General features: G+C 41.8%; 1 protein-coding gene across 1 annotated transcript in view; it reads right to left on the reverse strand.

The window, feature by feature from the left end:
• PLCXD3 (phosphatidylinositol specific phospholipase C X domain containing 3) overlaps window positions 1–22,522 on the reverse strand; it is a 72,962-nt gene extending 50,440 nt beyond the window's left edge. The window contains exon 1 of the mRNA XM_086770930.1: window positions 22,408–22,522. Coding sequence (XP_086627056.1) covers window positions 22,408–22,510 — 103 coding nt within the window. The 5' untranslated portion in view covers window positions 22,511–22,522. The remainder of the gene's footprint in view (window positions 1–22,407) is intronic.
• Between the last annotated feature and the right edge of the window lie 1,208 nt (window positions 22,523–23,730).

The following is a 23,730-nucleotide window of genomic DNA, read 5'->3' on the forward strand; positions in this document are numbered from 1 at the left end:
TATGAGTAGCGGTGAGGAAACCCTCTCAGATTACTTTCACATAAGTAATTGCTTCTCATAAGAAAGGTTATATGAGTGTTCAGGAAAGTTCACTGGGTCACTGCATTCAAGAATTATCTTCTCATACTTTTAATTTACTGTATCCCAAATGTTTTTAACCTACTGAACCAGGATCACAGCCACACTGTACCCTATTCACATCCTGACTTTCTCTGTTCTGAAGACATAAGCAAGATTCTAGAATTAGAGCTTTTATAAAACATCCTGAGAACAAAGCGCTAGCTAAGCAACTCTAATACTGGAAGAATTATAATTTATCCAGAAAAACTGAACACAAGTCATAGCTGAAAGCATGTTTTTCATTGTTACACCCTGCTCTGTCTACCCTAATCTTCCCCACAACAGCCTATGTTTATAAATGCTTTCTAAATTATCTGTATTTGAGATCTTAGTCTGCTGAAGAAGAAATAAAGATCCAAAGAAAAACCCTTACCAAACAGCCAAAAAAGGATGCAAAGACCTAATTGCAATTCTACAAAATAATAGTTTGATTTTTAAAAGACTGAAGACGAAAAACTTCATAAATAATGTCAAAAGACAATAAGAGTAAGGAAAGTAAAAATTCTACAAGTCAATGGGATTGCACTATCTGTTGTATGAGTCAATTAAGTAAGTCTAATGATTATGAAGAAAGAAATAAAGTGAGAAAAAAAATCTAATTATAAGAAATGGTTGTAGCCATGATTAAATGCCCCTGATTAACTGTGCCAGGATTATCAGTCCTTGTTCGATCTGGAGAGAAAACTGTGCCAGCCCACGTATTCTCTGCATTTTGTTTAAGTGAGAATTTTCAGATATCACTGCCTGCTTCCGGCTCCTAAAAACCAAACTTTTGCTCCTAAAAGACTGAAAAATACTCACTACTTCAGAGCATGTACAAGTAAACCAGCCATTTAGTCATCCAGGTAAAATTCCTCCTGAAGCAGACAGCAAAATTGGCATTGCAGTGAAGCATTCTTTCATAACCTTGTCAGCAATAGCCTCTGCTTCTTGCATGCCTGTTTTTAAAAAAATAAAAATAAAAAAGTAGTGGTATCGGTTTGGTGTCTGATAGATCTCAGGAGCCTCTACAAAGTGGTAATACTACCACACTTTACAGATCTTGCAGGTAATAGAAAAATGATTATTTTTGTTAGAATATTGATTTTAACCTAGCACGATATGTTGTTCATTTTATAAGATACTTTACATTTACTTGAATCAGTAAGAAATAACATTAATTTTTAATGTGTGATCACCTATCAACCCAAGCTTACACATTTTATTGTTCAAGAAAGTCTGCAAGGTATTGTTCTAGAGGAAACTAATCCTACATGGTTGGTTAACAGAACAGAAACACCCAAGATAATCAACCGACACTATCTACAGATTCACAGCAAAATGATGTTAGAATTCAATATAGGCTGTTCAACAAAAACAGCCTACAACAGTCAGCTCCACAAGAGAAGCAGATTTAAAAAACTGGAGGCAGAAATGTACTTAGTTGTCAAGTATTTCCAGCTCATGTTGGCTTTTCGTCAAGAGTTTCCATCCTGCAAGTCCTACTTCTAATCTAAATCCACACTCACCAAAAACTGAAATATGTAACATAAGGGTTTTTTTAAATATCTATATTACAGATGTTACAGAAAATGAAGCTTTCAACCAGAAATCTGTTCATTTTTGAAACAGCTTTAAAATAGGAGCTTAATATGGGGAGTTTCAGTGGAATATAGCATTCTGTACAGGGGCATTCAGCTCCCTGCAAATGAATCTTTTACAATAAATGTCCTATTTGTAAAATGACCCAGACAGAAGTTAGAAAACCCTCAAGACCTGCAAAAACTCACAGAACAAAAAGCCACTTTGATCTTAGAGGCCTTCTGAACAGAACTAGCTGAACATTTTTCATGGTCTTGAAAAAGCACACATCTCTCCATCCAGCATCACCAGAAGATTTAGAAGATGCACAAGTATTTCAGTGAAATACAAGCAAAGCTTACACTATTTTTAGTAGCTGTAAACTGCAAGAACATACAAGGGAAGCAGCAGATCTGCTTGCCTCTGTTCTTGCTCTTCCCTACAACTCTGCATATGATCACTGCTGGAAAGCAGAACACGGGGAGATGGCAGTACAGCTGTTTATATGGCTATTTAAACGTAACGTTTTAGTTTGAAATAAATCCTTTGGGTTTGATATATCTTGCCATTACTGAATTAGTACATCTAAATTGGCTCATGACTGAAGTACATTTATTTTACTTTCTAATGAGAAAAAGCCTATTTAAGTATTCCTTTTTCATTGGCTTTTGTCAATGGCTAATCAAAAAAAAAAGCATCTGTTACTTTCCAAGTTCTTTTCCTGACAATATGGAATCTACTGGAAAACAGACAATAGTCTTAGGGGATTTCAGATCAGGGTCCCTTTATAGACCTCTATGGCCACAATAGGTAATGGTTGTTTATGCTGGACTGTTGCATAGTACAGAAGAAATCGGTTCAAGCCACAGAAAAATTCCATTCAATAGACTCTACAGCAGTGCTGAAACCTTGTGCTAATATGGAGTGTTTTTTTCTGGAAAGAACTCTAATCTCACTTAACAGATTTCACTTCCCAATCTATCAGTTGTGCTAAAAGCCTCATTGGTTGCGCACAGTTTAATTCCAAGTTGAATATATATGGAGTAAAAAATGACATTTATATTTCACTTCTTGACTACCCCCAGAGCATGCTGTGATAGTTATGCTCCTCCTGGAGAGCAATCCTGAAAAAACATTGCTCATATTCTTTAATCAGACTCAAACATTTTCATACTCTGTAGGAAGAGACAGTTCCATCAAAAATATGAATCTCACAAGGTCTCTAATGCTGGCCTTCCTCGCAGTCTTCATGTAGCAAATGGTCTCCCCAGGATTTCGTAATTTCTAGTGTCGGAATAAAACGTGTCATTAGAAGCTTTAAAAGGACAGCTCATGGAACAGTTTACAGGACATCATCTCCAACTGATCTCCAAAGAGAAAGACTGAAACGCACAGGAGCAGCAAAGACCTCAGCCTCTTCTCCTGATGCTGCCAGCTTCCTTCTCCTCCCTTTGGCTAGGGGAAGCTATTCCTCACCATTTGCGGTTCCTCAGGTTTTGAAATCCTACTCCGACACATTACACAGCAATAGCCTCTTCTCGGGCAACCAGAGAACTGTCATTATGGAGCACAGCACAGTCAGAAACACATTCTTTTATACATAATGGCACTGCCACGTACCTGAACCTCAAATACTCTTTGAAAGGCACAATGTCTTTACGAGGGTAAAAAGAGGGCTGCACTAGGGATGTTCAGGTCGTACAAACAGAGTAACCCATACTGTGGTAATGGTGTGGGGTTTGGCTTGGTTCTTTCTTTCCTTTGCAAGCTCAGGAACAGCTCAGAAAATTAGCATCCCTCTCTAAAGGGGAAGAGAGCAATATGATATCACGTGGGCTCCCTGCTAGGCATCACAGCATTTTAACACACACATTCAGGAACTGTGTGAATTAAAAACTAACAGGAATTATTTTAAAGTATGTATTTTTACAAGACACACTTCAGAAAAGGAGACACTAGCCATTTTTTTCCACATCACCAAACCTCTGGTTTACCTTTGCTTCATGGAAGTATTTCTGCAACACAGGATGCGACTAGCACCCCTGAACCTCACCATGGAGGGGAAAATTTTCTCTCTGTCTGGATCTTGCAGAGGTTCTTCCACGTGATTAAGGCTGAAGTACTGGCAGAGCAGTGAGGACTGTAACCTCGAAGTATTACTGCACTTCGGAAAGTAATATTGCCTTTAATTCTTAGTGTATTTCCTCACATCTTCCCAGCTTTAGATTTTCTTCTAAGACAGAATGTGCCTTGATTCCAGCAAAGCATTAAGGCATGAATTTAACTCTCACCTGAATTACACCCATGACTAGTTAAAGACTCAGCTGTGGTTCTCATTCTCCAGGTTTGTAAGAGGTTTCGTAAGCATAAGCAGTCCTACCAGCAGGCCTGTTTGCATAAAAATAAAATTCACTGGTAAGAGAAAAAAAATTTGAAATTTGCTTCCTGATGAGGAGCAATTTCCACATAATTATCATGCTGTAATTCAATTGTCTAGGCTCTGCCATACACACAACCATTGAGAGAGGGCCTCCTAGGTCACAGATCCTGGCTTTTCACCAGATGGAGCTACTAAGAACAAAACTTCACTGAGAAGAAGCACTGCATTTTGACAGAGTTTGAGATGCCCCATACAGAGAAGATCTCAGAGCAAGTCAGGTCATGTAAGAAAATCCACTCTTCCAGTGCTTGCCCAGGCTTTTTATACAATACAACCACCACCAATGTATTTTCCTGCTCTTGTCACCTCTTGCTGATTTCAGCCCCATTTCCAGAGTTGCATCTCAGTGCTTCACTGCTCCTCACAGTGACACACTATCTCAGAGGGCTTTGTCACTTCACTTCCAGCTTCCATTTCTATCTGCATTTCCAGCAGCGATGAATACTGTACCTCATTTGTGGCCACGCCAGACTACCATCTCTACGCTACCCATCAGACTTCTGAGCAGGTGGCTGAAGCCTGCAGTGCTGATTTCTTCCCTGCTGCTTCACCTGTCAACACCCCAGTCACCGCTACCCTCCAGGTCTCTTCCCAAATTACGACGTTTTAAATGTCCCTTCTGAAAAAAAAAACTGCCTTCTGAGTAATTCTACAGTTCAGCCCCAGTCTATTGGTTTATTTTTATTCAAATTAAGTTCATTGCAGAGTGCTGCAGTATGGGCCACTTTTTCCTTATGTACTTCTTCTTTCAATTGTTATTACTCACGTATTTCCATAATGAGATTGTTCTCACCTAGGTTATTAATGAAAAATACTACATCAAACAGGACCCAAACACTGCAACAGTCAAAAAACACCCTGCTTAGAACCCAATGTTAACAATTCAGTGCTGTTTTCACTTGAAAGCTGTTCAGATTGATTGGGTGCAAACACTATGACCAATATTTTATTTTAATTATTTATTTTTTTTTTAGCAAGTATACATAACAGGGCAACAGTAAACAAGTTCTAACCTATGGTTTTGCCAAAGTCATTAATCAGCTCCCTCTCAAAAGAAATTACTTGAAGCTTATTTCTCTAAAGTCAACACGAATTCGTTGTCAAAGACAGCAGCAAGCAGCACGTAACAGCAGGCACAGGCCTAGGGGCAAATATCATTTTAGGCCCTCAGCAATTCCATATCCCAATTCAAATTTGGGAGTGAAAAAAAAAAAATCTTCCATCAACAGTTTTCACTTTAAATATCCCAGCTTGGCACTTGTGGAATATCTCAATACTGCAGAATAGCTTGATCTCAGCACTGAACTGTCAGAACACAGCCCCATTCTGCTGGGAGCTCAAAGAAACCTTTTTCCTGCATGGTTTATCATTCATTTTACTTAAAGTTCTCCACAGCAAATTCTGTCACTTTCACACTTTTTAAAGAAAGGCCTGGGCTGCAACAGTATACAGACAGTTCTTTCCAAACAGAGGTCCTGGGGACAAAATTTAATAGATAGGGATATTGCAGCCATACATATTTTTGGAACACACGTAAGAATGACAGAAGTAAAGTAGTCTTTTCAGAGCCCACAAATGAACTCAGCAGCTGGTAAAGTGCCTGGGTATATCCTTTCATTTAGCAGTAAAATGTGGGGTCTGTTACTGAAAATTTCACTTATTTTCCCATAGCAGCATAATACCTGTGCCCTCTCTTTCTGCACACACGTTTTCCTTCACTTTTGCTCAAGTCTTAGAAAGAAAATCTGTCAGCAAATCACTCCTGGGCTGTGCTCTAGATGCTTTTTGAAGCATCACTTTGCAAAGAAGCTAAGTCTGGCAGCACTCACCCTCTAATCTGCAGGCAGGTATTTAGTGTAATAACCTAAATGGCTTGCCATCATCCCTCCAGCCTTCAGTGTATTTATTCGCCTCTTAACTTACTGTATTCTCTCTCTCGCAGGATTTTGGGTGCATAGATGAAACTAGTGGTGCCTCAAGCTTTCAAACAGTGCCAGAGGAGGCTTCTCACACCTTGTCCCACTCCGCATTAGTGTACATTTAAGACCACAGTGATAGGCAACTTGGTCAACGACCTTCACTGCAGAAAACAAACCCCACACTCTGGTTCTTTGCTCAGGTGATTGAAGGACACAGGTAAAAACAGCTGGCTATGGTTCACCTGCTGAAAGGTGAAAAGGGGGCATCAGGAAACACTCAGTGCAACAGCAAGGCAGTGTTTGCTTGTAACTCCAAAGGATGGCATGTGCAACCCTTAATGTAACTCAGAATTTGTTGCTAACTGGCCAGCCCTTCCTCTGCAGACCTTCCAGTCCTCCCATTTAGCTGAAGCTGCTGTAACAGTTTCTTTGCTTTTCAAATAAGGCCAGAAACCTCATCTCCTGCAGTTCATCCTCTAACCTGTGGGGATCTGCCACAGCTGCTTACAAGACCTGGTTTCCACTCCAACTGGTCTGTCTCTTCAGAGACCACCTCAGACGTGCGCTGGGCAATCCAGTGCTCCGTTTGCCATCATACCCTCTAATGACTAATGAACTTGTGTTACTTTCCTGTGGGAAATGTTTCCTTCCCTTGCTGGTATGACAAAGTCCAAACCACACAAGTTTCATGTAGAAGACATCAAAACCTAATGTGTCAGCTGTCATGAGAAGCTTTGGATACTCTCTTTGTCTTCTACTAAACAACACTAATTCACTGTCAGAGTAGAATACATTGTTTCTTAGTTACACTAGGCTAATAAGTTGCTAAGTTGCTAGGCTAATAGCAAAGTCACCCAGTCTGGTCACTTGCGCTGTGATGACACAGGGATCTCCATCTTTACTGCTCTTCTCAGCACCCAGTCCAGGCACCAAAAACTCCATAAATCCTTACCTTTAATGTGATACACAAATCTATGCAGTGTTTCTGACAGCTGCTCTTCTGTTCTCCCCTTGCACCTCTGTATCATTTAAACCACTTGATTTCAAAGTGTTCCACAGTCATAATACGACATGAATATCCAGCTAAGATCAGACCAAAGCAAGAGGATTGGTCTTTTCAAAGAAGCTTTTCAAAAGAGATATAAAGAGCCTTGGTGTTCCAAGGCTTCAGAAAACAGACTGATACTGCTGTCATGAAACAACCACACACGGCCTCAAATACATCACTGACATTTTAAAGCCCTCTCTTGGAGAATATTTTCTGTTGCTATGTATATCTTAATTCCATAGTAATTCCAGGAACAGATCACTGTATTTTAACTGTGAGAAAAAAACAAAACAAAACAAAAACAGAAACCAAACAACAGAAATTACAACCTTTACTTGTCCCAAGAGTTCTCTAGACTTCAGTTATAAGAACATCTTAAAAGATATGTTAAGACTCTGAAAATAAGCTAGCTTGTTTTGAAATACTGCTGCCTTAATATTAAAACATATTATTAGAAATACATTTGAAAGCCTCAGGTGCTTTCTTAATTTTACAGTAAAAAGGAGCAAGTCTGTGAAAGGTCAGTTGGCTCCAGTATCATTATAATACAGACCAAAACTAAAATATTACTTAAGTGGTATTTCCGTAGCGCACTGTCTCAAAAAGATTAGATTATATACTCTTTCCTCATCTTCTGCATGTTCCTTAACTCACTACAATAACAAACCAAGGGCTTGATCTAGCACTATTAGTCATCACATGCATCTGTCAGTTGACTTTGAAATGCAGTAAGTAAAATCCCAAATCTTGCTTTTCTGTAGTTGTTCCCTAACCTATATTTAGGTCATAATCAAAGACAATGGAAGATTTGGATAAAATTGAATTGTAAAGCTTGTGGTTTTTTCACTTTGAAGACAGATTACTTTTTCTTTCATGTAGCTATTTAGTAATGGTTCACTTAAAGACTGGAAGCAACATAAGCTGGTACTCATTTTTCTGACAAATGAGTTGCACTGGTTATTTTAGAGGGTCATATTTAAGTCCATCATCTAATCAGCATTGCTTTCTTCAGCTGCTCAGAGAAATTTATTCATCAAGAGCTAACCAAGACAGACTCAGTTCCACACTGCATGGTGCACAAAGTAAAAATACAGAGTCACTACTCTGATTTAGTGACACTTCATACAGATCTGCATTTACACACGGTACAAGGCAGTGGAAAACCAGGCTCAGCGAGACTAATATCAAAATTTCTCCTGGCAGTCAGTGAATTCCATTATCCAATAAACTGTCCAAAAGCAAACTAACCTGAAATACACCCAAACTTCAAGGTGAATTGGGCTGAACTCATGCAAAAAGCTTACTTCATGCATAATGTTTCCTTCCCTCCTTCCTGGATCTTTCCTGGTTTGTCCTAAATTGGTGGGAGTTTTGAAAACATACTGCTTGGCCTCCTAGATTAAAACATTGCTCACAAATTATCATCTAAGACAGAGACACATGATTTCTAACCTATCCTCCCCATTTTGGGATTCACCCAAAATCCTCACTTACTTTTAAACATGATTTCCATGTTAGAAGAACACTTCTAACATATTTCTACTTCCCTCAGAAATTCTCTAACAAAGTATCTCTGGCCTGTATCCCACACTTAGGGCAGAGTTGAAATGACACCTCAAGAAAAATGCAAAACAACAGGGATTGTGTTTAGCTCCTTGGCTTCTATGTTCCAGGAACAGCACGCTCTTGTACAAAACAGGAATTTTGAGAGGAAAAGGGTATTATCTCTCACTTGACTCGAAGAAGTTGCTTTCACGGCATTTTGTTTGTTTATCAGTGCTTTGAATATCATTCATATGAAAACACCTATTATTAAAATCTTAAAGTGATAACAAAACACCATCACCTCCCCCTCCGATAAAATTCAAGCTAATTCACAGCCTAGAAAGGTGGTTTAAAGATTAAGAAGCCTTATCTCTCTTGGCACATCTGGGAAAGCAATGCCAAAGAAAGATAAAATCCAGTCCTGAAAATTACACTGGTGGCTTATTGTTGCCTGAAGACTTACTTGAGAAGCAGGCTGAGCTGGAAAGAGGCCACCACAGATGTTAGCTCCTCTAGGGTAGGTGGCACAATGCATGCATTTCAGAAAGATATGTTTCCTCTAGAGCAGCGAAATGTTGATTTATACGGATTGTAAACAGGCAGAAACTACTGAGCATTGGGAGAATGAAGAGGACATCCTCCAGCCAGGCCCCTACAACTCCACCGCGGTAGGTGAGATTCACAGTCCCCAGGAGACACAAACAAGACCAACATTCATGCTCGGTTGGAAAGAAAGTGTTCAGGCTGCATTCGCTGCCCCCAGCACAGGTTCTGTTGCTCTATCCAGTATTTATTCAGTGTCAAAAACCTAAGTAGTCCCAGAAGCAGGGATCCAAACTTGTATCAGTCTTCTCTTGTTCCAGTCCCATTCTCCCATCACTGACCCAGTGTCACAAACCCTCTTGAGCCCTCTCCCAATGGCCTCCTACAAACCTGGCACTCTCCAGCAGCCCAGGGGAGTAGGGTAAGTCCTTACTCCAGCCCCATTTACAGACTAATGGACACAGCTCTCCCTGACACTCGCTGGAAAAGCAGTCCATCAGGGGTCATACAACATAGCAATTTGGAAGCAACCTTTTGCCTCAAGAAACCCACAGTCCACAAGAGTAAAGGGATGTGTGTGGGGAGGAATATCCCTTTATTCTCACCTCATCCTTAAGCCCTTTCCCAGACATAGGCCAGAGAAGATGTCAGACCCAGGGCACTAAATTAATTGCATCTTTCATCTCCTTCAGCACAGCACTTCTCACTCCAGCCTTTCATCTCCACCCTTGCACCTCCCATGCTGTATAAGCCTGGCTCAGTTTAATCCTTGTTATGTTTATCTGTTTGTGTAATAACAGGCCTCTCCTGCAAAACTGAAGTCACTTTACAAAACCAGAAGTAATCTCTGCTCTTGGAAAGGATGCAGCCTCAAAGGAAACTGCAAGAATTTCACAGTGTAGAAAGTACATTAACAGCTAGCTACAAATTGAAATCGTAACGTGGACCAGGTCAGCCAACCTTTCAGTAACTTGTTCTGACCCCTGCAGAGCAGGAGGATATGACAGGGCCAAATACATAATGACAGAAAAGCAAACCCCTTCTCCCCAGTATGATCACCACATCATCCCAAGGTCTCAAACATTCAGTGTCTGATCAGTTCATATTCACATCACTTCAAGCCAGAAGAGACTGCATCATTGATAGCCAGGTCATCAAAACTGATCTTAGAAATTCTGGTTTTCTGCATATTCCACATTGTGATTTCTAAAGGGATTCCTGCCTCTTGCACACTAGAGGCAACAGCACTCATATGTACGTGCACTGTTCATGTCCCTCACAGTGTTCCTTGGCTTGCTTCCCCCAATAAGACAGCTACATCCAAAAATTACTGAAGCTGGCTTGATTTCTCCTTATTTACTGTCAACTTACAAAATGTTTCTCAAAACATTCAATAGGCACATGCATTAAATAACACTTGACTACCGGCACAAGTCCAGCTCCCTCTCGCAGCAAGAGCCTGCACTACTAGATAAGCCTTGAAGCATGACCAGAAGGTCAAAATACATGTGCTCCCCATTGCCATCCCAGACAGAATTCTTTCGAGGCAACCTCTCCTACTGTGAAGTGTAAAGGCTGTTCATTTTGCATCAGAAGTAGGACAAGCCAGAAGTCCAACTGAGCAATGCTTTTAAGTTCATCAAAACTGAGCATCTCCATGCCACTGGAAAAACCTCCACTTCAATCCTGAAGATGGTGAGAGTGCTATACCAACTGGGGGAAAAGCTGAAGCATTAAAAAAAAATAAACAACCCACAAACACTGCCCAAAACAGAAAATTACAGACTTGGATTCACATACTCACATAGCCTAAGCCATCCTGAATTTAAACACGCAGTTTGTTGACCAAAAAAATACACTGCTGACTACTGTGGTGTACTCTGAGGCCCATTACGCACAAGCAGCGAGCACAGCTAATTCCAGCGTGCACCTGCTGAGCAGAGGTTCTGCAGATCCAATGATGCAATCACCTAAAAGCACTTTTTTTTAGTGCAGTGAGAACACAGCAGGAACATGCATTTGCACACAGGATATATATTAAGAATGCTGCCTTCCCGGCTTATATTGCTTCGAGACAGTATTTGTGAACGTGATCTAGATCATTAGAACAGTCTTGCAAAATTTAAGGGCTTCAACAGAAAGAAGTAAGACTAATCCTAAAATAGCAAACGTTGCAATTCCTGCAGTAGCGACCAGAATCATTGCCTACGCAAACCTCTGCTCTGCTGACAAAGCAACTGCTGGGTAGCATTGACATGGCTGGAGAGCAAAACCTTGTGTGAGCTTTGCAGTGTAAAACAAACAGCCCTTATCCCAAAACATTGCCTAGGGGTCAGTGGGATGTTCCAGTTCTCCTCCTAAGAGGAAGGCCAACCCAGGATTCTTGATATTACCAGCCCCAGTCTACAAAGAAGAAAACACAGCAGAGATTACTAACAGCTTTAAGATCATAGAGCAACATAACAGTAATGAAAGTGACTAAAACTTCTCTGTTTCTCTTCCACTCTTTAATGTCTTCTGATGTTTCACTTTCTGAGTGAAACATCAGAAGACAACTCCAGTCATGCTCTGGTTCAGAAGATGTACAAACATGTCATTCGGCTTTGGCATGAACATCAGATTAGTTTGAAGCATGTATTTTTAAAGAATACAAAGTTTTAACACCAGGACTTAAAAACAAACAATATACTTTGAGGCCCTGATCCAACAGTTTGATTGTGTAGCATTCCATGCAACTCATATTGTACATTTTTCCTACTCTCCCTTAAGTCCCAGTTCAGCAGCCTTTCATAGTTATAAAACCAAGTTGCATGACTGCTGAAGTATAAATACATGCCAAATATTGAAAAAAATCTTCTCTCAAAACACAAATACATTGTTGATTATAGCACAACAACAAAGTAAAGCATAAATGTATACTATTCATCACACTAGGTTTTGCTTTGTGCAAAAAAAAAAAAAAAAAAAAAAGAAAAAAGCTACAGAACTTATTTAAAGGCCAAGTTAGTTCAGTGCCCTTTATCCTGGCTTTTTTAAACCAGAAGCAAAATTTACAATCCAATAAACTTTCTGGACAGGTTTCCCCCTTCGTAGCAGCAGGAGCACGTTATACATCTCCAATCATCTAAAACATCTGACATGTCACAGAGAGGAGAAAAGCCTGGAACCACGACTAAGGAAATCCACTTTTTCTTCACTTTTCTCTTTCTCTAGTTATTCTGCAATATTTTATTTCATAGTCGAAATACAAAGATGAAGTATTCAAGCAAGAGGTATGCAACCTAACCAGATAAGAGATTAGATTAGGCAAAGATCAAACTTTATTTAATATGAACAGAGATGTTTTAGAAGGCAGAAAAGCATCTGAAAACTGTCCTAGTGATTTGTTTTAAATCAGATCATGGTGAAAACTGATGTGGTTTTAAAACAGACAGAAAAAGACCAAATCTGTACTTTCAAACAGAGGAAACAACATATTTCATTTCACTGCAAGAAAAAAAAAAAACACTTCTAAGTGGCTATAACATTTTGCTACAGTAGGAACATCACAGTGAAGATTCTATTTGGATACCCGGACTTGAGCTGCTGGAAGACTCAGGACCCTCAGCTTCCAAGGGAGCTGGCAGCACTCAGCACCTTTCAACATTTTGTCTCCATCTACCAGGAACTACTCTACAAGGGAAGACAGACATTCAGCTTTGCCTCAAGCATTCTGGACAGATGGCATACTGGTATTATGAACTGAAATTTGTATTTTTGTAGTGTAGCTGTTCTTCCATGTAGCCAATGGTAGAAAAACAAAAAAAAAAGTTTTCAGAAATCCAGATTAATCAACCACTTCTTAAAACAAACTACTTCTTTGCTACCTATCTATATCCAATAAGGAAAGTGAAACCTTACTATAAAAATGTGAAATATGACCTCAGGTGGTCTAGCTGTGCAAATATATGCAGCACTGGTACAGTTTTCTACCAGAAGCATAAATACATGAAAGTGCACAAATTCTGCACCACTGACATCATCGAAGCATAGAATCACCTACGTTGGAAAACAACTTTGAGATTGAGTCCAGCCATTAACCTAACAGCACCAAGTCCACCACTAAATCATGTCACTGAAGTGCCACATCTACACGGTTTTTCATTACCTCCAGGGATAGTGACTCCAACACTTCCCTGGGCAGCCTGTTCCAATGCTTGACAATCCTTTCAGTGAATAAATTTTTCCTACTATCCAATCAAAACCTCCCCTGGAGTGACTTGAGGCCACTTCCTCTCAACCTATCACTTGTTACTGGGGAAAAGAGACCAACACAGACCTCGCTAAAACCTCCTTTCAGGAAGTTGTAGAGAGCAATAAGGTTTTCCTTCAGTCTCCTTTTGTCCAGACTAAACCTCAGTTCCCTCAGCCTTTCCTCCTAAGACTTGTTCTCTAGAACTTTCAGCACCTTCATTGCTCCTCTTTGGACACGCTCTAGCACCTCAATGTCTTTCACCCCATCCCAAGACATGGACTGGAAAAGCAAAGTCCTTCCCACTGCAAGAGACCTGAGAACCCCTGAGAAACCTGAATATACAGCTATACTGAGGCACCTGGAGGACAGGGAGGTGATTTGAGACAGCCAGCATGGCTCCACCAAGGGCAAGTCCTGCCTGACCAACCTAGTGGCCTTCTCTGATGGAGTGACTACATCAGCGGACAAGGGAAGAGCTACAGATATCATCTGTCTCAACTTCTGTAAGGCCTTTGACACAGTCCCCCACAATATCCTTTTCTCCAAATTGGACAGAGATGCATTTGATGGGTGGACTGTTCGGTGGACGATTAATTAGTTGGATGGATTAGTTGACTAATGGAGCCATTGACTAATGGCTCCATATCCAGATGAAGGTCAGTGACAAGTGGTGTCCCTCAAGGGTCCAAACTGGGACCAGTACTGTTTAATGTCTTCATCAGTTACATATAATGGGATCAAGTGCACCCTCAGCAACTCACCAGATTATACCAAGCTCAGCGATACAGTCAACATGCCTGAGGGACAGGATGTCACTCAGAGGGACCTGGAAAAGCTCAAGAAGTGGCTCATGCAAAGCTCATGAGGTTCAATAAGACTAAGTGCAAGGTTCTGTACCTGGGTTGGGGCAACCTAGTATCAATACAGGCTGGGAGACGAAGGGATTGAGAGCAGCCCTGCCAAGGAATACCTGGAGATACCGGAGGACAAAAAGCTCGACACGAGGCAGCAATGTGTGCTTGCAGCCAAGACAACCAACTGCATCAAAAGAAGCGCAGCCAGCAGGTCTAGGGAGGTGGTTCTGCCCTTCTACTCTGCTCTCATGAGACCTCATCTGCAGTACTGTGTCCAGTTCTGGAGCCCCAAAAGAAGGACATGGACCTGTTGGAGAGAGTCCAGAGAAGGGCCACAAAGATGAGAAGGCTGGAGCACCTCTCCTCTGATGACAGGCTGAGGGAGTTGGGGCTGTTCAGCCTGGAGAAGAGAAGGCTTATTCCGGTCTTCCGGTACCTAAAAGGGGGCTTATGAGAAAGATGAGGATAAACTCTTTAGCAGTGTCTGTTGTGATAGGACAAGTAGTAACAGTCTTAAACTAAAAGAGGGTAGGTTTAGACTAGATATTTTTTTAGGAAGGAATTTTTTTCCACAATGAGGGTGGTGGAACACTGGCACTGGTTGCCCAGAGAGGTGGTGGGTGCCCCATCCCTGGAAACATTCAAGGCCAGGTTGGACGGGGCTCTGAGCAACCTGATCTGCTTGGAGATGTCCCTGCTTCTTGCAGAGGGGTTGGACTAGGTGATCTTTAAAGGTCCCTTCCAACCCAAATCATTCTATGATTCTTGCAGCAAGGGGCCCAAAACTGAACCAAGTATTTAAGGTGCATCCTCATCAGTGCTGAGTACAGGGGGACACTCACTTCCCTACTCCTGGTGGCCACACTGTTTCTGATACAAGCCAGGATGCTACTGGTCTTCTTGGCATGCTGACAACTATCTTCAGCTGGCTGTCAACGAACAGCATCAGGCTCTTTTCCGCCAGACAGCTTTCCAGCGACTCTTCCTCAAGCCTGTAGTACTGCATGGCGTTGTTATGACCCAAGTGCAGGACCTGGCAATTAGCCTTGCTGAATCTCACACAACTGGCCTCAGCCCACCAATCCAGCCTGTCCAAATGCCTCTGTAGAGCCTTCCTACCCTCAAGGGGATCAAAAACCCTGCCCAACTTGGTGTTGTCTGTAAACTTACTGAGGGGGCACTCAATCCCCTCATCCACATCATTGATAAACTGGCCCCAGTACTGAGCCCTGGGGAACACCACTTGTGACTGGCTGCCAATTGGATTTAACTCTGTTCACCACCACTCTCTGAGCTCAGTCATCCAGTCAGTTTTTTTACCCAGCAAAGAGTAGACCTGTCCAAATCATGAGCAGACAGTTTCTCCAGGAGAATGCTGTGGGAAATGGTGTCAAAGGCTTTACTAAAGCCCAGGTAGACTACATCCACAGCCTTTCCCTCATCCACTAAGGGGGTCACCTTATCATAGAGGAGATGAGATTAGTCAAACAGGACCTGCCTTTCATAAACTCATAAATCCCCTGGCTGTCTTGTATGTGCCATGTGACAGCACTCATGGTGATCTGGTCCATGACCTTCCCCGGTACCAAGGTCAAGCTGACAGGCCTGTAGTTCCCCAGATGTTCTTTCCATCCCTTCTTGTAGATGGGTGTCCCCCAGAGAAAATCACTAGTGATTCCCATTTCTGTCAGGCTACTTGAGAAGGGAAAAGAAGTGTTTCATTGCATTTGTTCACATTACCCCAGCTTTTCAGTATTTCTGTATTGTTATCAGCTGATACTACACAGCTGTTCAAAATAATGCAAAAGACAAGGTTAAACCAAGGTATGCTACAGTAGGTCAAACAAAAAACCATTCAACTTTGCAGAAAGTTATATAAAAACTCAGATTTTCAGATTTTGAACCATCTTTCCTCCAAATGACATTTTTTGCAGTGTCCCATTGCTTTATTGTAAGGACTACACAAGCAGATCTGTTCACAAACTAAGGACCTATAATTTGTACCTACTCTGCAGAAAGGTCAAGATGGGCATGGAGATTATCCTCCCTGGAACTGGCTGCTCTTTCAAAAGCAGAACCATTAAACACAAATTTGTTTACTAAATCTGAAAAGTATTTATTAATGATATACAATAATTTCTAATTAAGTTGCTAAAATTTTAATCAATAGCTCTATGCAGAACAGTAGAAGAGATTGCATAGCCCTCTTAGGGGGCTTAAAGTCTCCAGAACTTCATCTACTTTGCACTTGTATTTTTACTCACTTACACAGTTGAATGTGACGCAGCACAGGTTGTGCTATAGTAAGAACTGTAGAAAGTTACCAAGCATAAAACACATACCAAATACAAAGTTAAAAATTGTCAGGAAGACACGCAGAATACTTGCAGTTTGGATACACACAATAGTTAAGAAGTTCTCAGCCAAGAGATGAAATGAAACAGAAATTCAGTGAGGTGGAAAGAGGAACAACTCCAGATGGCAATAAAGCTGTTCCCTCTGCCACACCTGCCATGGTGGCAAGATGCAAGGCTGGTCAGAGAAGCAGCCAGCTCTGCTGGAACTAAGCCGCAGGAGATGGAGTGGACAGAGATTGCTGGATCAAATAAATAGCTCCTGTTGGGAAACCAAGCAAAAGTGGTTTCAAATTACTCCTTGTAGCAGATGGGCAAGTAACTGAACGTCTTGAACTGTTTGATTTTTATGGCAGTACGAAGAACCAAACAGCATCATTCTGTGCATGCTAGAAACGTGCCACGGCAGGAGAAAATAATAGCAAATGCCACAGGAAGCTATCACAGTTAAATATTTTTGAAACAGCTGAAAATGACATATTAGCATGTGCAGGGCCAGTAAGAGACTGATTTATCGATAAGAGTGATGTAAAAAATGAGACCATCTATAAAGAAGAAGAGAGCTATCCTACAGCAGTTAGGAAGGTCAGTTATGAAGACCTTCACTCCTTTTCTGAGCAGAAAATAAAGCATAAAGTACTTATTTCAGGTAGAAGAACACCGAGATAGAGTACGGGGTGCACTGGAAAAAGAAGCAATTCTTCTAGATCCTTACATGCATGTCAAAAGCTAAGTGGGTAACCTGCATTGTAGGTTTATTTGGAAGTTTACCTGCATTATCAGTTTACAGTTCTAGGAAGAGATAATTTTGTATAGAGCCAGGCCCTGGGAAGCAAAGTGGAGGTAGTCCATTGAGTGCTAGTGGATGGACAAGGATGAAACGGGTTCCAGGCACTTCCCAAAGACAATCACTCTTCCCTCTAAGAGCATCTGGTGTATTGGCTATACAAGCTCAATATTAAAGAGCTCCCTAGTAACATTTAAACAGTGGAAATGTTCTGTATCTATGTAACAAACAAGGAAGTATTTCTAGCCATTTTTAAGATGAAAGAATTTCCCCATGGGGCTCAGAATGAGAAGTGAACCTCCTTCTAAAGACAGGTAGCATAAGAAAATTCCACCTGCCAACAGCTTCTTATTTAAAATGAGCCAACTTCAGCTCTGCTGTGTCTAGTAATTGCTTTCTGGCTGATGGACAAAGAATTTTATAGGTCAAAATAAAAAAAAAAAATCTCATCTGAGAAACAAAAGAAGCCAGTCAGGTCCAGTGCATTCCTCTTAAGCAACTACCTTAAGCAAATATAGCTGCCAAGCTGGTATCACTGTGAAAATAATTTTCACTCAATTATATTAATCCTCCAGCAACAAGAGCACATGCTGAGGCCAAAGGTCTCATCCGCTTAAAGAAAGCGGAAAATCCTCCTATGAAAGACAAGCCTGAGAAGTCCCAACTCTCAAAATTACACACTCAAGGAATATTTTGGGTCTCAAATTCATTCAGAAGATTTTATCTACACTATATGAAGGAGAGACATGTCCCTAGCACACATGAGGATTGCTGATATGGTAGATCTTAGGCTAGCACCAGTTTTGATGTAGGGATTAGTTACTTGGGAAGGAAAATACTTTTTTTTTTTTCATCATAATTTATTATTCCAAGCCTCTGAGAAGTCTAAAATTATCACCAGGGGAAAAGGCAACATGTATTACACCTATTTGTAAAAAAAAAAAAAACAAAACCAAAAAAAACCCTCAGTGTTGTAGTTTAGCTCTAGTCACAACACAGTTTCTCACTCTACCTCCCCCTCCCCAGCAAGATGGGGGAGAGAATTGTGAAGAAAGAAGAACTCGTGGGTTGAGATGAACACAGTTTACTGGAATAGCACAGGAAAGTTACAACAATAACTGAATATAAGGATACTTAAATATACAAAATCCACGAGGCACAATTTCTCACCACCCAATGTCCCAATGACTGATAACAGCCCATCCTGAGCAGCGATCACGGAAACGAAACCGAGCAGCCAGCAAAGGAGAAGGGGAGACACCCCCCCAGCCAGCCCCCACTTATATACTGAGCATGATGTTTATGGCATGGAGTGCTCTTTGGCCAGTTTGGGTCAATTGTTGTGTCTGTATCCTTCCCAGCTTCCTGCACATTAGCCAAACCTGGGAATCAGGACAGTGTCCTTGCTCTCTTTAGCAACCCCTCATAACATCCAAAACATGGCAGCTACTGAGAGGAACATTAACTCCATCCCAGCTGAAACCAGGACATTCAGGTTGATATAAAACTAGATACATATTTACAGATTGTCAATAAGAGTTAATTGATCAGTAAGTGGGTCAATCCATAAGGAAATGCTGCCTACTGATGTCTATTTACTGCATTGCACGTAGCTTGTATCCTCAACCCAGATTAAGAAGGAGGCATTAACACAGCAGAATATACAGACTCTGTACATCACCTTCTAGCCTCAGCTTGGGGGCAGAAAGATTTCAGTTCTGTAAATGTACATTATCTACAAAAAAAATATTATTTGTCCTAGTCAAAGAGGCACAGGCATTGAACAAAACTACAACTACCAGAAGACCTCTCCCTCCCCACAACAACAAAAATCTACAATCCTCCACCAAACTGTTCTGACTTGAGCCAGGCAGATCTCTTAACATAAGAAGCAGTTTACAGACATCAGGAGACATACACCTTGGGCTGGAATCCTAAGAATATATCCTTTCGTTGTTCTAATTGTCATAGCAATAGAAGATTAAATATGCGTGGTATTTTCTGGAAGCTAAGAGATTATTTTGTTTCCAAAGAGCATATATTATTATTTGCTACTGGTATCCTTCACTTGAGGAAAATCTGCCATTTCCAGTGCAAGAGAACACAAGACATAGATGGCACAACGAAAGCAGAAAACACCATGGTGTAACATATCATCCTTGTATTTGGAAGAAATTCAAATAAAAAGTTTACAATTGACAAAGCTGACGCAAGTTATATTAGGGATTTCTGCTGCATCTACTGGATTCCTGGTCTTAGGAACAGAGAAGTACCCGGACTGAACTGCAGAGAATGAAACAAGTAAATGAATTTACTGGAACACTAACAAAATCCAGTACTGACTATGGAAGCGTAAGTGGTGATAAATAATATAAATTTGTGCCTGCATAAGCTTAACAACTTCTTATTTGTCATATAAACATGTTTTTAAACATAGTATGAACATAACACACCTTCAATAGTACTGTTTAAATACAACCATGACAGAATACTATGGCTTTTGTGCTTCTCGTGGCAATAGTTAAAATATTACATGTAAATCTATGCAAAGACAATGTGGTCTATAATCTCAATTCCAAGTGCTCCTTCTAAACAAAGAGAAATGTACCAATGATTTCTATTAAAACAACATTTTTCCCCTAATACGGTGGAACATCCTCTGTATTGAATAAATGAGGACATATTCATTTGGAAAATTCATTCTAACTAGCTAATAGTTTGTTTTCTTCAACACTAGCATCGGGCTGTTACTCTTGCTCCAGGAACTGAATTTTATGCTACGAAATTAAGGTTGAACTCTGTATTCCTACTGTGCAGGGGAAGTTTACCTCCTGCTAGAAAAAAAATAATAAAAAAAAAAAGTATGTTAATTTGTCTTGGTAAGTAAAAAAAAAAAAAAAAAGCAATGTAACAGAATGCCATTTACAAGATATTGTAGTAATTCTATGAATACATTAGTAATTACACATTAGTTTCCAAAACAGTGAAAAATTCACAAGTTAAAACTATGAAAATTTGACATACAAGGTTTTTGATTCTACACATTCCTTGCATTAACTACTTCAATAGCAGTTCTATGTTAATAGCTATTACACACACATAGTATTAACGTTCAGCTGTGGTCATACGGGGGGAAGCTTCCAAATAAACATTATTCATGTCTCAAAGGTTGTTTCTTCTTAAACAATGAAACCAGTGCCATATTTGCCTTTGTACTAATATTGTGTTTCCACATTGTATATCAAGTATAATAATAAATCTACTGTTAGAAGATACTATTTAAACTGCACTGATACCTATAGCCTGTGTGCCAGGCTCCCTAATGGACAAATCAATATGAAATATATTGCCCCCCGCCCCCCCCCACCCCATAAGGCTCTATGTGCCAAAGCTGGCATTTTAGAAGTGAGACAGGCAGATAAGTGAGGTTTGTTTCAATTTGTAACAACAGAAGGGCAAAATTCAAAGGTCTTAACACTATGCCACTCAAGTCGTAAAAATTTAGCTACTAATTTCACAAAAAGCAATACTGAGTACACTGCCATTAGATGAACAAAACCCTTCTGCCAACATAAGGGATCAATCTCCACACTTACAGGCGGCAGAACTTGGCCACTGCTTAATACTGTACTAGGTTTAACTGGCATTTACAGCCCACAGTAGGTTTTTTTTTTTTTAATTTAAACAAATTACCAAATTGTGAAAGATTATATTATTACTGACAAAGCTCTGAAAAATGTCCACTGTGAAAGGCTGTCCTACAAGTTATGAAAAAGTAACCAAGAGATCTCAGAGAGATAGATGCACCAGTAACTGCCTCATGATGCCTCAGTCAAGGAAGCCAGTTAAAGGTGATGCCTACCAAAGGCAATTTCTTGCACCTGGAAGCAAGTTTGATTATGATCTCCTCAAAACCAAAAAAAAGTCTCTAAAACAATACATTTAACCTGTAAAGGTGCAGTGAATTGCAAACTGACTCATTTGTCATTGTAGACAATATTCTGCAAGAACATTCCACAGCTTGTGGGTTAATGAAAAGTTACTAACACCAAAAGCTTTTACAGCTCCATCATAATTTGGCATCACAGTCACAGATGCAGTATTCCTATGCCTCAGAAGGACAAGTTTTATACAGGATATATTCAAACAATGGCAAAAAAAAAGCATAGGAAGTAAAATATGAGACACAGCTTGTGTAAACTGTAAGAAACTAAGAGACGCATGATTTTATAAGGGCATGTATGTGTTTAAATGAAACTGTAGAAGACATTCTAGAAAGTAACTGCTGCAATTACTTTGTCTTAAAAAAAAAAAGTGTCTTTGACCAGTATTAGAAAAAATGCTGTAACACAAGCAGCTGCTACACAAAACTAGCAAGAAGTGAACATTTCTCATAAGGAGCTGAAGACATATCACAGCTTCAGCATCTCTGAAACCTAATTCCTGCAGATACCTCAGAGAGGACGGGATGCTGCTAAAGAGGTCTTGCAAAATGAGGTGGTCCCTCAAACCAGGCATCATCCGAATCCGTTACTGCTTTGGATTCTGACATGTATTCTGCAAAATAATCTTACAAAAAAAAAAAAAAAACCCAGAGAGAAAGCAGGAAAGAAAGAGTTCGTAATCAGAGCACCGTGACCTGCCATGTCTCGTCTTGCTTAAGTTATCGTGGAGGTCGATCCTTTTCTGAAGGCGACAAGCAACGAACCCGCAGAGAGGAGCGGGATGCTCGCCCTCAAGGCAGCCCCGCATCCTGCCCCGGCTCCCCCCGACCCCGCCACGCAAGTTTCAGAGGAAACTGTCAGAATTTTGCCGGTGCGCGAGGTCCGGCACACAGGCTGTCGCTCCCGCAGAGCGCTGCGGGGACACACCACTTTCCCCGCACGAACAGCGGACCCATCCCGTGCACCCCCCCCCCACCAGCCACCCCGGGCGGTAGGCAGAGCTCAAACCCGCCGAACGCCCCGCTCTCCCCCCTCGCCTCCCCCGCGGGGAGCACCTACCCGGGATGGCCAGGTTGGTGAGCGGGGTGCGGTGGATGCTGCCGGGCAGAGCCGCCATCCAGTCGGCGAACCGCAGGTCGTTCTTCCCTTGCGAGGAAGCCATGCTGCCCCTGCCGCTCTCCCGCCGCCGACCGCTCCCGCTCCAGCCCTGGCCCCGCCGCCGACCGCTCCCGCTCCCGCTCCAGCCCTGGCCCCGCCTCCCCCCGCCCCGCCGAGCCCGGGCGCTGCCCCGGGCCCCCCCCCTGCGACACCGGACCGCGTCCTGTGAGATACCGGCCGGGGCTCCCCGGCCAGCACCGCCCTCTCCCCTCTGAGCAGCCTGCGGTGGGGAGGGCGAACCCGCCCTAAATAACACCGGGAGGAACGGGGGAGGGGGGCTGGAGGAGGGAGCAAAGTCCCGGCCCAGGCCCTGGGCGGAGCCGCGCCCGCACCTGCCCCTCGTACCCGCCAACCCCCCCTGGGCGGGCGAGATACCGGGCCACCTCATTGTCCCCCATGAGGCGGAGGCAGCCAGCAGAGCTTATCTCATGGCCCAGCACCCCGCTGCCGGGGTGGCTCGGGGGGGGGGGGCTGGCTGGCACCTGTGCCCCTGCGCGGCCCGGAGCCTTGGGGACCCCCGGGGCTGGGTCGGGGGGGGGTGGGCGGTGGGCGTCCGCTCCCCTGGGGCCGAGGCCGTCTCCAGCCGGCTCCCCTGGCAGGCTTGCCTGCCCCTCCTAAACTTCTGCTTTTGCAACGGGTTGCTCACATTTTAAGGAAAAAAAAAATTGCTTCTTACTTGAATGTGCCTCAGAGATCCGTAATTTTTTGGCAATAATTTTTTATTGTCCTTTGAGGATGATCTAAAGTAGTATCTTCCATTCTCATTCCCAACCAAACTGTCTTTGGAGAAGCATCTTAAATGTTGACATTAACAGAGCATTTGCATTACTGCCTCCAGATCAACCTGAATGAACCTGATAAAGCTCTGCGGGATTGAACTGCTACAACAAGGCTGATCTTTTGAGTTCTTCTTGCCTGTTTTTTTTTTTGTTTTTTTTTTTTTTATCTAAAGTTTTTGATACGTGTGTGGAAGTTCACTGATAGGTCTGTCAAAAATAGAGCCTGGAGACAGCCACACCTGAGCCAGCACCAATTATCAGTTCACCCTGAATTCCTAGGAGAGTCAGGTGTGGTAGCTGGTGTTCTTGCTCAACATCTTCTATAACAACTGGCTGTGGGAATAAAAATGCAGGGAACAACTAAGAATAACCCTCTTTTCTCTTTCTGTCCAAATTTCCAGAGCAAGTATGAAGAAAAACTCTTCCTTCAGGCACAAAATAAAGG

The sequence above is a fragment of the Chlamydotis macqueenii genome, chromosome Z (genome assembly GCF_036417535.1).
Source record: "Chlamydotis macqueenii isolate bChlMac1 chromosome Z, bChlMac1.mat, whole genome shotgun sequence".
NCBI classification, from domain to species: domain Eukaryota; kingdom Metazoa; phylum Chordata; class Aves; order Otidiformes; family Otididae; genus Chlamydotis; species Chlamydotis macqueenii.